General features: G+C 39.5%; 1 protein-coding gene across 7 annotated transcripts in view; it reads left to right on the top strand.

Moving 5' to 3' along the window:
- Positions 1-268: 268 nt before the first annotated feature.
- Positions 269-12,745, top strand: part of LOC113144413 (Down syndrome cell adhesion molecule homolog) — an 87,096-nt gene continuing 74,619 nt past the window's right edge. For all 7 annotated transcript variants that reach the window (XM_033325514.1, XM_033325519.1, XM_033325517.1 and 4 more), the window contains exons 1-2: positions 269-337; positions 1,255-1,401. In XM_033325514.1, the coding sequence (XP_033181405.1) occupies positions 1,299-1,401 (103 nt within the window). In that variant the 5' untranslated portion in view covers positions 269-337; positions 1,255-1,298. The remainder of the gene's footprint in view (positions 338-1,254; positions 1,402-12,745) is intronic.

The following is a 12,745-nucleotide window of genomic DNA, read 5'->3' as shown; positions in this document are numbered from 1 at the left end:
TGTCTCTACTCTTTTGCAGTTTTCAGTGAGGACCTACATTCCAGCTTATACTTTGTCAATGCATCTTTGCAAGAGGTAGTATTTGCCAGCACCACAGGGACCTCGGTGCCCTGTCCTGCTGGGGGTGCGCCCCCTGCCTCGCTGCGCTGGTATCTGGCTACCGGCGAGGAGATCTACGATGTCCCAGGCATCCGCCACGTCCATCCCAATGGAACCCTCCAGATCTTTAACTTCCTGCCATCCAGCTTCAGCAAGCTGATCCATGACAACACGTACTACTGCACTGCCGAGAACCCTTCTGGCAAGATTAGGAGTCAGGATGTCCACATCAAAGCTGGTGAGTCCACAGACAAAGGACTTGTGTAGCTGAAGTAATGGTGCTGCATCAGGGTGTATTAGTTACACTAACAGAAGAAGATATGAAAGGCTTAATTATAGCTAATGTGGGGGTAGTTGTAGTTGTAAAAGTATCAGCAGCACTAGTATTGGTGCTTTTAAGTAATTAAAGTGACTGTGTAAATGAATATGAAAATGTGTGTGTTGCCAAAACCATATAATATTCCTGTCTTAGGGCAAAAAGCAAAAGCTTTAAAAAAGAACTGTAGCGTTATTTCAAACAATGATTGATGTGAATCTGATGAATAGACATGTTCAAGTCTGTATAATGAATACAGGGCACAGTGAAGCAATGTTCCTCCAGGAGCCATATATAGCTCCAATATATAGAACAATAGTCAAATACAGATCTACACTAAACTGCACATATCTAATAATTACCTAAGAGCCCTAAGCTACAGGAAAGCACCAGACGGGTGTGTTTGGAAAGACTGGCTGAACTTTGTAAAAGCATCTTTGTTAAAAATGTCAAACAGCTAATGCAGACATCATTGTTTGAGTTAACTGTTGAAAATTGCACAAGAGTTGGAGCTATAAATTTTATCTCCCCCAGTAGATTGTTGTCCTGTTGTTGTTGCTGTTGTACAGTAGATTTACACTCTTAGCTTTAACTTTTTGGTCTCTAAGGTCTATAATGTATCAAAACATTGTCTTGCTTAATGGTTTATTTATCCAATGTAATGAACACCAAAAATGCAATAGTAGTACTCTGATATTAGAGCCCACTTCCGATGCTTCCCACAAAGTCATTTCTAAATAGGAGCTTGATCTTGTGTCCTGATTTGGCCATATACTATGATGAAGAAACGGTGTATTACAGTAGAGGCATGTATTTATGTTTTATTTCTTGTTTGATAGTTTCAAGGGAACCCTACACGGTCAGAGTGGCTGACCAGAAGGCTATGAGAGGCAGTGTAGCTGTCTTCAAGTGCATTATCCCTGCTTCTGTTGAGGCCTACGTCACTGTTGTATCATGGGAGAAAGACACTGTTTCACTCAGCTCAGGTAAGATGAGTAAAACTTCAGTACTTTGAATACAGTATAAGCGGGTACTTCAGTATAGAGCTTTTAGTGCTCCACTAAATCTCTGGACCCAACCTGCTCCAAATGTAGTCTAAAATTGCAGGGCTTTAGAATAACCCACAACACTTGTAACTTTGTACAAGGTATTTAAGAACATGAAGTGAAGCCCACTTTCTGTGCCCACTGAGAAATTTGTGAGATTAAATGTTTGACGAGGGAGAGCAGTGTTGCCTTCTTTTTTTTGGCTGTTTGCTTCAGCCCCCTCCCTGCTCCGACCTCCTTAGACACTGTGTTCTGTTTCACTGTGAGTCATCTTCTTACCTGTTTACTGTCACAGTCTGCCATTACTGGGGCTCTGCAGCTCTGTACTGCCCTGTCCTCTCACCAGCCAGAGGATGTTGATAACTGTCACATCGAATAACTGAGCCTCTCTCTCCTATGCACACTACACCTCAGCCAACTCCATTTTGAGTCCAGCAAGGGGTAAAGTGGAACAGTTTACATATCATCATTGACCTAGTTACCCTCCTTGTTTCAATCCAGTGGCACAGCATGATAACACAAGACACCAGAACATTCTGCTGGTTGGATTTTTTACTAAGTTAAATGGGATGCTTATCTCTCTGATTGCTCCATGTACTGCCCGCTGGCTGATTTTGCTTCATACTGGGGTGTTCAGGGACCTGTAAGTGAGCACTTGATGTCATTTGACTGAGGGCAGAATCTGGGACGGTGTTTTGGTGGCATTTTAAATGTGTCTGCTCAAGCATGAAGATGTGTCTTCTGATCCATGCCAGAGACTTATTTACTCGAGGTTACTCAAGTTATTCGCTGCAAGCTGGAGAGCAGGCAAATATGCAGCATGCAGATGTGATTACATTCAGTAAATGAAATGAATCATGTAGACAAGATGCAGAGATGTGTTTATCTCAACTGTGGCTGAAAAAAGTGTACATTGTGACGATAAAATGCTTTAACATATCCCCCTCCAAGGTTGCTCATGTTGGTCAAAATGTTAAGTAGTAAAATATGAAGAGGTCAAACGTGTATGAAAACAGCTTTTCATGTACAGATTGTGATTTTTTTTTTAGTATATGTACCACTCTTTTATATTGAAAAACCAATTATTGCCAATCTTTTTTAAATTAGCTCTTATACTATGATCCACAATGATGCCTTTTCTTTTTTCAGCAAGTCTTACAGTCTGCAGAATACATAGTGAAGCTTTGATGGATTATATTGTATGCTTAGTGTTCTTCTGAGTTCTTTAGCAAGTGTTCAAAAGAACAGTGATATTGGATTGTCCATGTTTACTCCAATAAGTATAGCAGCAGGCGAGTGCTGTCAAAAGCATGAGCACACGGTCAAAATCACTGCTGCTCTGTGATAAATATTTGATGGTAGATTGTGATGCATGAGCAGATTCACCTCGCACTGTTATGGAGAGGGTATGTTTACTCTAGGAGCGAGGGTTAGAAGGGTGTGTGTGCTCATGTTGGTGCGTGAGCAAAAAGCAGGAGACTGTAAGGATACCAACAAGGTTTGACAATGGCAACTGGAGGCAGGTTGACCCAGCCTAGTTTTCTCACTCCTTCTCTATCCCCTTTTTTCTTTCCTTTTTTCAATTTTTCATGAAAGAAGTCTTGGTCTCAGTGGACACAAAATAAAGCTATCCCACAGCTGCTCTAAATTATTCATTTCAGGTTTTTGTTGGGAACGGTAACATCAAGCGCACTTCCCTATCTTTGTGTTGTGCATCAGAATGTAAGGAAGAAGAGTCAAGTCATGAGATGTTTCTCTTAGCAGAGACACAAAATAATGTTGCTTGTTTAGCTAATATTGATTAAAATCCACAGTTTAGATCCTGCTGTCATGTGTTGACTAGGTTTCCTTGTTTAATATCATCAGCTGTACAGTATATGTGTTTTTTACGATGAGCAGCTTGCATGTAGAGAGGAAACTGACTGAAATCATGGCTGCAAAATCTTTGAATATCCAGATTCACAAAAAATAGATGCATAATTACAGACTAGGGCCTGTCTTAATTAATCAGCTGTGATTGAAAAGTTAATTACAATATGAATTACCTCTCAGAATGAGGACTGCTTAGTAGTCATTTGAAGCGGCCTGTTTTCAATGTGAATGAGCAGTACGCAAGCTCACTGGGTCCTAATGTTGCCACTAACATACCATTAACCCGTCATGAATTTTAAAATGGAACGCAGCATGAGCTTTCAAATGGCCGGCTCTGATCGCCTCCTCACTGCTTTTGATAAACAATTGACAGAGCTAATAGAGAGATGAAAGAGGCAGAAAAGAGAGAAAGAACGTACAGCAGAGACGGGAGGAGCTGTGTCCTATTGTGTTGGTGCCAGGATTTTATATGGTGGACCTCTGTTTCAATGCACGTATGCATCAGTGTGTTGTATTTTTCTCTTTGTATCTCATCATTCATGATATAAAACATACAGTATTATATTAGGTAATTCTGCTGGGAGCAGGTGTAGATTATTTCCTTCCATATTGACATGTACACTTGTGTGTGTACATATTCAACAGTGAATTCTTACTGACTTTTATGTTCTGCACAATGCAGATGTAGAATCAACATTAGCGTAGAGTCAACTTAATATCTAGCAAGTGATACACACAGTGCCTCTTTCAGAGCTTGTGTGTGTGTGTCAACATTTAAATTTTGTTCTCTCAGTTTAAGCATCTTGCAGATTTAGCAATTGAAATAGATTATGGGACAGTGCAAAAAATTAGGAGCCCAGTGTTATTATGATCCCAGTCTTGACACATAAAACAAGTTAACAAGCTATTTACCACTTATACAACATCTGGCTTATATGTGGAATTCTAAACTGTTTCATGTGATTCATTCACTATTTGATCATGTGTGTCTCTCACTTTCTGGTAAAATAATTAAGAAAATAATCAGTCAATGAAAATAATTGTGCATCATTCAGAGACTATATATTAAATCCATTTAGTTTATTTTGCAACAATTAGATAAGTAGACTCAGCTGCACTAAGGCTAGGCAAACACTACATTAACACCTTCATCCAGTAACTCATCCAGCTGGATGCCTGACACAGCTGTAGATAAAGAAGTCAAGGCCAGATGAGGAGCCTGTGTAATGCCCCAGGAGAGGACAGAAAAAGAGGGGAGAGGTGAAGAGAGGTGAGGTAGGATGGGGAGAAGAAAAGATAGAGATAAGAGTTTCTCCATGAAACAAACATGCAGGTCTTTCATCCTTTCAGACTGGAGATTATACTAGAGATGGAAGATGGGAAGGTTTATAAGCTCAGGGACAGTGCAAGCCTGGTGGAGACTCCAGAAGCCATTCCTCTCATCTTGATATTCAATTCTCTTAATTGTACATGAGCATTTATTACTAGGATTGGGCAGTATTATACATAGATACATACATTTAGAAAATATAATTGACTATACTATAATTGATTTTGCCATACTGGACCTTCTATGTGGGCTGCACAGCGGAGCGTTGGTCAGCACATCAAGAAGGTTCTGGGTTTAAATCATGTTCAAACTGCCCTGGGGCCTTTCTGTGTGGAGTTTCACACAGTCCAAAGACATGCAGCATGGGGTTAGGTTACTGGGTAACTCTAAATTTAAATTATGTCAGAATGTGAGTGTGAGTGTTTGTCTTTTTCTATGTGTCAGCCCTGTGATGGACTGATGAACTTCCCAGCCTAAGCTGTAAATGATGGATGGATACGCAGAATTAAGGCAGATGGTTATTGAATATGTTTGCATCCATAATTTGATTTATTTATTTCCTCTTATTTATTAATTTCTCCAAAAACAGCTAATATCTTTAGTGGACATTTTACCATGAGTAGTTTTCCCAGATATTCTTTCCACATTTTCTTCTCCTGCTTTTTCTTCTTTTGTTTCCTTGTATTTATCCTTCTCTTCTCCTTTCTATCCTCCTCCACTGGCCTTGACGATTGGCCTTCTCTCTTCTCTTCTCCTTTCATTGCATAACCTGCTTGGCACAGCGCCCTGGTCAATTTCCTCCTGCATGGAAAATGCTGTTTTTTTATTTGCTTTATGCAAATAAGTCCACCCTGTACTCACTGCATCAGTAAAAAAAATCAGTAGTTACATTTTTCACACACATTCATGTCGGCCACTTCCAAACTGTGCATTTAGCATTTAAGCGATGAAATTGTCTCTGCCCTATCACGTTCTGTTCACTGCTCTCTCATGGGTTCTAGTGAGTGCTTATAGAGACTAATTAAACAGTTTGCTTGCTAATAGAATCACAGTCTTAACCAGCCACCTGCTCAGTTGCCTGAATGTTAAGGATGTCTTCAAAGGGGCTGCTTTAGGTGTTTGGTTTACAGGATCACTGCTCAGCAGGAATTTATCATGCCACTGATGTGCCACTGCCTCCATTTTTCACTAAGATTGACAGTGAGGGCACCGAGAGGCAGGCAGAGACAGGTTGTAAATTCAACACGCCCAAAGTCAGGCCAACCTTGAAAGGAGGGCACAGTGATAGAAATGAGCTTGGAAGAAAAGAAGATGGAAGTGGAAATGTAGAGTGGAGAGCAGATTACGGGGAAGGTAGTGAGAACAGAGTTGGAGAAACAAAACTAAGAATTTGAGAAACAGGAGATTTTAAAGTGGGTGAGGCCTCTTCTTTAGTAAACAAGTGGCTGCATCACATTAACCACCTGATCTTTCCCCTCTTCCTTTGTTTTACTTTCCCACTTTCTTTCCTCCTCAATCATCTCTTCATTCATTCTGCCTTTCCTTTTCATTCTCATCTGGCTGCAGATTTCTGTTTCTCTTACTCACACAAACACGATTTGTTGATCTTGTTGTTAGGAGGCTCGAAAATGGGTCATGGCTCAAGCAGGAGTGTGTGATCCCTGCACGTAATCACAGAGAAATTCAGAGGAAGATCTTAGATAATATGTACATGTTCATATACATGTTCGTATGTGCAAATATACTGTAAATATATGTGTGTTTTTGTAGGTGCATGGATGTGTTTTTTTTTTTCATGCTGCTCCACCCATCCTGCAGTGAAACTCTATGAAAACAACACAGCCTATCATTTTGCTCCCCCCTCCTCCCACACAGATCAGCAGTTAGTGAAATGCTGACCCTTGTCTTTCACTGCACCCCTTTTCCTAGTCTACTCAAACACCAGCTGCCAGAAAGCTAAGGGAGATGTGGTGCTCATTGTATTGTTATTGTACATTTATTCTCATGAAAATCATCAAGGTCTGTACATGTGAGTGACAGCGTGCAATGTGAGATACTAGAAATGTTTGGAGGTTGGCGGCTGGGTGGGAGGGTATGCTCCTGAAATTAAAAAAAAGCAACAAAAAAAAAAATCAATAGTTGTATGCATTAATCACGCTGCTGCCAGAGAGAATTATGGGAACATGAGTTGAAGGATGCATTTTGTGCATTTGCTACAAGGGGAGTTTGGGGAATTGGAAGAGGATGAGACAAGACCCTTTTAGTAAGCAGTGAGGTAAAGCAGTAGTTGGGGGTGTATCGCACTGTTGCCTTTTGTAGGAGACTAAATCCTCCATCTCTTGTAAACCTTGCTTTAAGATATATTCATTCTGTATTATTTTGTGAGCTTTGATGTTACAGTTTTTTATAAAGCTGTGATTACAAAATTATTAATTTAAATCTTTTGCAATAACTTTTGTTTTTGGAACGGTATGGCTCACATTTTTTAGTCTCTTTACATCTTCTCTCAGCTATGAGGTTTGCCGTTTTGAAAGAAGAAAACCCAGCTCTCCCTTTGACTTTCTGTTTGAGCTGTTGCTGTTTGAAGTCTCCATCTTAGCTGTGGTGAAGGCTTGAGGACGTAATACATATTTGATAAGGATCGATAGAAGGGTTACTGAGACAGAGATGGAGGGAAATCAATCTTGGATTGGGCTTCCCAAAAGCGTCTTAAACTTAAGGTCATCTTTGGAGCGTCCTTCCAGCTCAGCAGCTGAGGCACTGAATTGTAATTTGTGGTGAAATACAATACAAATTTTAATTCTCCCTTGCTTTCATATTCTCTTTTATAACATGTCTGCAGAACAATTTAGTGAAGTAGAAATCAGAATAAGGGCTGTTACCTGCTCTTAAATTTATTTAATGCTTGATCTTAGGTTTATTTATTATTCTAGTGCATGTACTGACATGTAATCACATAAAACAATAAAGCAGTCTGTTTAGTAACAGGAGACTGAACACCAGAAAACATTCTGGCACAATGACTGTGATTCCCAGCTGATACTCCATACGGATAGACAAAATCAACAACTGTTGAAGCGGGCACTCTTCCATCAGTGTTTACTAATAAACAGTAGCAATATGGCAGCCATTAGGCTCCTTAGGCAGGGAATGATTAGGGCGGTGATGGCTGGGAGCATTGGGAGACTGAACATGCTCTCATCTTTAATAGGCAATTTGGCTTTCTGTGATGGGGATGCCCCTTTTGTTTTCAACTTGGATTGAAGACAGAAGCTTAAATAGTCCCTGTTTTGGTAGTTTGTGTAGACAGTACACTGCAGGAATCTGATTTATAGTAATGTCCTAAATTAGTTTTATAGTTATGGGCATACGGAGTAAAATGATGACTCTTTATTTATAGACAATGCATTATAGTAATAGCAAGAGATTAGTAAAAATTTCATAGTGAAGTTTGAAATACAGGTATTTGCTGTAGTTGAGTGAAACCAGAGCTTATGGATTACTGTAGAGCAACACTGTTGAAAATGGTCTGGAGCCAGGCCAAACTAGCCTGGCATCAGTCCAAGACACAGGTTAGTAATAACCATGATGTGAGCTAATTACATCTGGAACAAGTGATTAATTTCTGTTTATAAACTCTCCTGGATGTGGTCTGCCGGATGACTATGTCTGTGTAGGTGCAAACTCCCTCTGTTCATATGTCTGTGTGTTAGTGACAGGTGGCGTGGTTCATGCCCATATGTTCCCAAGCGACACGCTAGGGGAAATGGAGACAAACTGGTGTGCTCAGTCACATCCCATAATGTAACAGTGTCTGATCCCATCTTAAAAGTGACTGATTAGAATGAAAAGGCACTTTATAACACAAATCACTCTGCTGACCTAATAAGGATTTTTTACTCCATTTTTTTCTTGCTTGTCTTCCATCCAGTCAAGGATTAATACATGGTCTTATTCTGCTCACAGGGTGGTAAATCTGGAAAAATACAGTAAGTCACATTGAGCCTCTTTAAACTTTCACACAGAGCCTTGGTGCCTGTGGCCCCATGCTGGGCATCTATAACACTAATTATCCATGATCAGTGTTTTAGAGCACCTGCTGGACACTAATCAGAAGCAGAGATCTATTTGAGTACTTTGGTCGCAAAAACGTCTATAAATTACAAATGTGTCTCAGAAAATGTTATCTTTAAAGACCATTTTACTGATTTTAAACATGAAATTCAGTTTACATATCAACAATAGAACTATATAAAACAATTGTATCGGTCCTTCTGTATCTCTGGGGGGAGCTTTCTAAAGCTTGAAATAGTAATGTCAACATGAATTGTAATTACAATTGAGAGAGTCGGTATAATAAACTGAAGGTGCGGTATTACATGGTTTGATGTTCATCGTTATCTTTTTAAGCTATTTTAATCTTTAAGGTAATTAAAAAATAGGTCAAAATATATTGCAGGAATAAAAATATATACATTTATTGTAATTTATGTATGTGTTTAATCTCCTTCTAAGTTCTCTAACCTTATGAAATCACAATATGAATGGCCTTAGGTGAACTATTTAATGATTGCAAAATACTGCCTATCATATCACATTAATATTCTGCTGCATGGACTTCAAAAAATCTTACGGTGTTGGTGATGCCAATAACATCTGAGACATGAATGAATCTATTGAATGAGCTGACAAAATCATAGAAAGCTTTGCAAACATCAATTGAAGATTATTGATATTATTATATTCTGCATTAACATGGCTCTAAACTATTATTCCAGCTGTACTAAGATACAATTTTCAAATCTTGTTGGTGAACTTAGCCATTTTAGTACAATATTACAATGAAATATATGAGACTAAATTATTTCCTTCCAAGCTTTCCAGGTTGGCTTTCTGCTGATTGCTGGATTAAAAGACAAAACTGACTAGTATAATACTCAGAACTACAGGGTTTAATAATATGATGGAAATCCATTTTACAATGTTAATAATAATGTCCTGTTTTGGTAATCTGTATAACTGATTATGAACAACAGTATGTATGTCTGTAAGCACAATCATATATAAAATCATCAAAGCATTATATGAATGCATAGTCTTACTGCATGAGATTAGTTTTAGTTGGCTTCTCCTTGTTTTTCGACAAATCATTTTGAAGATTAAATCTCTCAGTAGCGAATGACCAGCTGACTTCACTGCAATGTGACCCTCTATCATTTTCTTGATGTATGAGGCATCAAGCATCATTATTTTTCTTCAAGGCTCGTTTTCTCTCCTCTTGCCGCTTCCTTGGCATGAGCCTTGAGAACACAGTCACACACAGGCAAACACACACACTGAGTATACTTGCAGCCTGTCTTTGACCTCACCTTGCCATTGTACAGTCAATGACTAAAATCCAAACAACACCCAGTCTCCCTGCAGGCTGCTTCTAAGTGGCTGCTGTGAATACAAGTAGGCTGAATGGACCACGGGCAGTCAGCTCCTGTCATAACCTCATTGCCTGTTAGATTATCAGAGCTGTGTGGTCATGTGAATGTGTGTTCACAAGAAACCTAAGATAAATGTTTGATACGCATATGATTACATTACTATGATGTTATTACAGCGAACCTTGTGCTGTGAGTGTGGCCAGTCAAACTATCATTTGACGTCATGAGGTGACAACCACGAGCAGAGTGGCCTTTGGACAGACACAGCCTGCAATCTTCACATCAGCGTAGGAGTTGAGCCAGCCAATCAGAGGCGAGCGCTCATCGCTGCACACGCTTATCACCTGCATGCAGCTGCTGTTACCCCACCGAGGGAGCGAGTGAAGAGGATGGAGAGCAAGGAAAGAAAGAGCAAGAATAAATGGTATGCCTGAGACAGACGGTGATTTGTTTCATGTCATAGCATATTCATGCTTGCATCTTTCCTTTATACAATTTCAGAGGTGTGCGTTTCAAGATGTTTTTTTTCTGGTTATTATAATCCACATTTGTAATTTAAGGTGAATAAAAATCATTGTGTTTGCTCTGATTAGTACTGCATCAGCCTGGCAATAGTTAAAATGTGATTCAGAGTGGAGACGTGTGTCGTAGCCCTTGTGAAATGAGAAAGAGAGAGATAAGCTCAATCTGAATTGATTTTCCTGTTACTTTCTGCTGTACTTGAGTTTCCATAGCAACGTGGTCAGGTTCCCTCGGCCTCCTAGGGCAAGTGTAATTGTTGTCTCTTTCTCCCAGCCAAACTCTGCATTTCTCTCTTTCTCCCCTCTTCCTTCCTCTGTTTTCTCTTAACAATGGAAACATGGTGTACATGACATTCTTCTTAGTCTTTTCTGCAGTTGGCAGAGATAACATGAAGCAGTTTCACCAACCAGCAAAATCAAAAAGCACAACAGACCTTCGTGGTTATTGAAAATGATTTTTGCATATTGTTTGCCAACATGGTGCTTATGTTTGTCTAACTAATGTGGCTAAGAAAGAATCCAGAAACTTTCCTTATAAAGATTATTTGAATTGTCTAATAAATCAAATAATCAATAAATCAACAAGTTGTTTGATCCATACATTGTCCCAAAGGCTAAAGCAACATATACAAATATTGTTCTATCCTGTCCATTGTTCTGCCCAAAACCCAAAGATATCCGTTACACTAGACAGACAATTAATGCACATGCAAAGATGAATATGGAGACTGTCCTGGTGTATTTGCTGATGAATAATTTTCAGCCTACTAATCAGTCAATTGCAGTTTTGGCCATATGCTAAAAACATCTTACTAATAAAATGTGGCTATTTTTCCTGGCTCAGTGTCACAGCGCAGGATCTGCTCAATCACATGAAACTGCTAACTCTAATGTCGAAGGCACTAAGCAACATTTCAAAAGTCATTTTAAAAGTCACCAGCTGAGCTTATCAGATTGAGGACAATAATGCAGCAAACATCTCTTTTAGTTCTAATAAAATTGCATTGCAGATGTTTGGAGATCAATGAAAACCACTATCACAGGGATTTAATCACAAGAATAAAACGTGTGGAGGGCCATATTTTAAATGAGACTTCCTTGATGCCAAAGAGACACAAAAAGAAGGAGAAAGGAGAAGGAGGCTAAAATAATCCTAAATTGAGTTTGCTGCAGATGCAAAGATGTCTGGTAGACCCTTTCTATCTGAATTAGATATTACCAGCACTTTCTGACTCCGGTGATGCACTGCTGTGCACATAACAAGGCATTCACAGCTGTTTGGAGCCTAATGACTCAAAAAGGCCTTGCCTGCTCAGCAAGAAGAGATGGAATGCATCTTGGGTCTGCTATTAGGACTGCTGATCTAGAAACATTTATATTATGGCTTTCAGGTCATTACAGAAGAAAAATGGTCAAAAGGCCTCAGGTGAGAGAGCCTAGATCAGCACTATGACCCCCTGTAATCTACAGTATGTTAAAGGACTGAGGGGTATTGTATCTGAAGAACACAGAAAAAGTTTGGTGCCTATTTCTCAAAACCTACATGCTGATAATAACTTTATAATAGTTTACTTTGACATTCACTTAATTCATTGGTAAAACTAACATGTTGACTGCATATGACATGAGTGGATATTTTTACCTGGACCTTGTTCTGCTGTTACACTCGTGGTGCATTGCGCTGGGTTGGGATGTTAGTTACCTGCATAAAATGTAAACAGCTCTGTGCTGTATTCCAATAAGCTTCTGTATCTGTGGGGGTCTTGGACCTGCCCCAACCCGCTTTGTGTTTTCTTGCTTTAGATCAGTGCTAATTAATACACATCTCGCCCAGGGACAGTGAAGAGGCTACACTGAGAATCAGAAACACCTTCATAGTCTAAGGTTGATCTGGACCTTATATGGGAAAGGATCCTTCAGAAATATTTACATACAGGAGATGGTTGGATTATGTTCAACTGCTACTGTGATGCATCAGTCAAAAGCTAAGGCTGACTCATGGATGCTAAAGTGGCTAGTCTGTGTTTGCCCAGTGGTGTCCCAGTATGCTAAATGGTTTGTTGTTGGCAGTGCTTAACAACAGCATGAGTTCAGTTGATATAGAATGGCTGAGCCTGTACATTGTGTAC

The sequence above is a fragment of the Mastacembelus armatus genome, chromosome 13 (genome assembly GCF_900324485.2).
Source record: "Mastacembelus armatus chromosome 13, fMasArm1.2, whole genome shotgun sequence".
Classification (NCBI taxonomy): Eukaryota; Metazoa; Chordata; class Actinopteri; order Synbranchiformes; family Mastacembelidae; genus Mastacembelus; species Mastacembelus armatus.
This window is presented reverse-complemented; position numbering and strand designations above follow the sequence as displayed.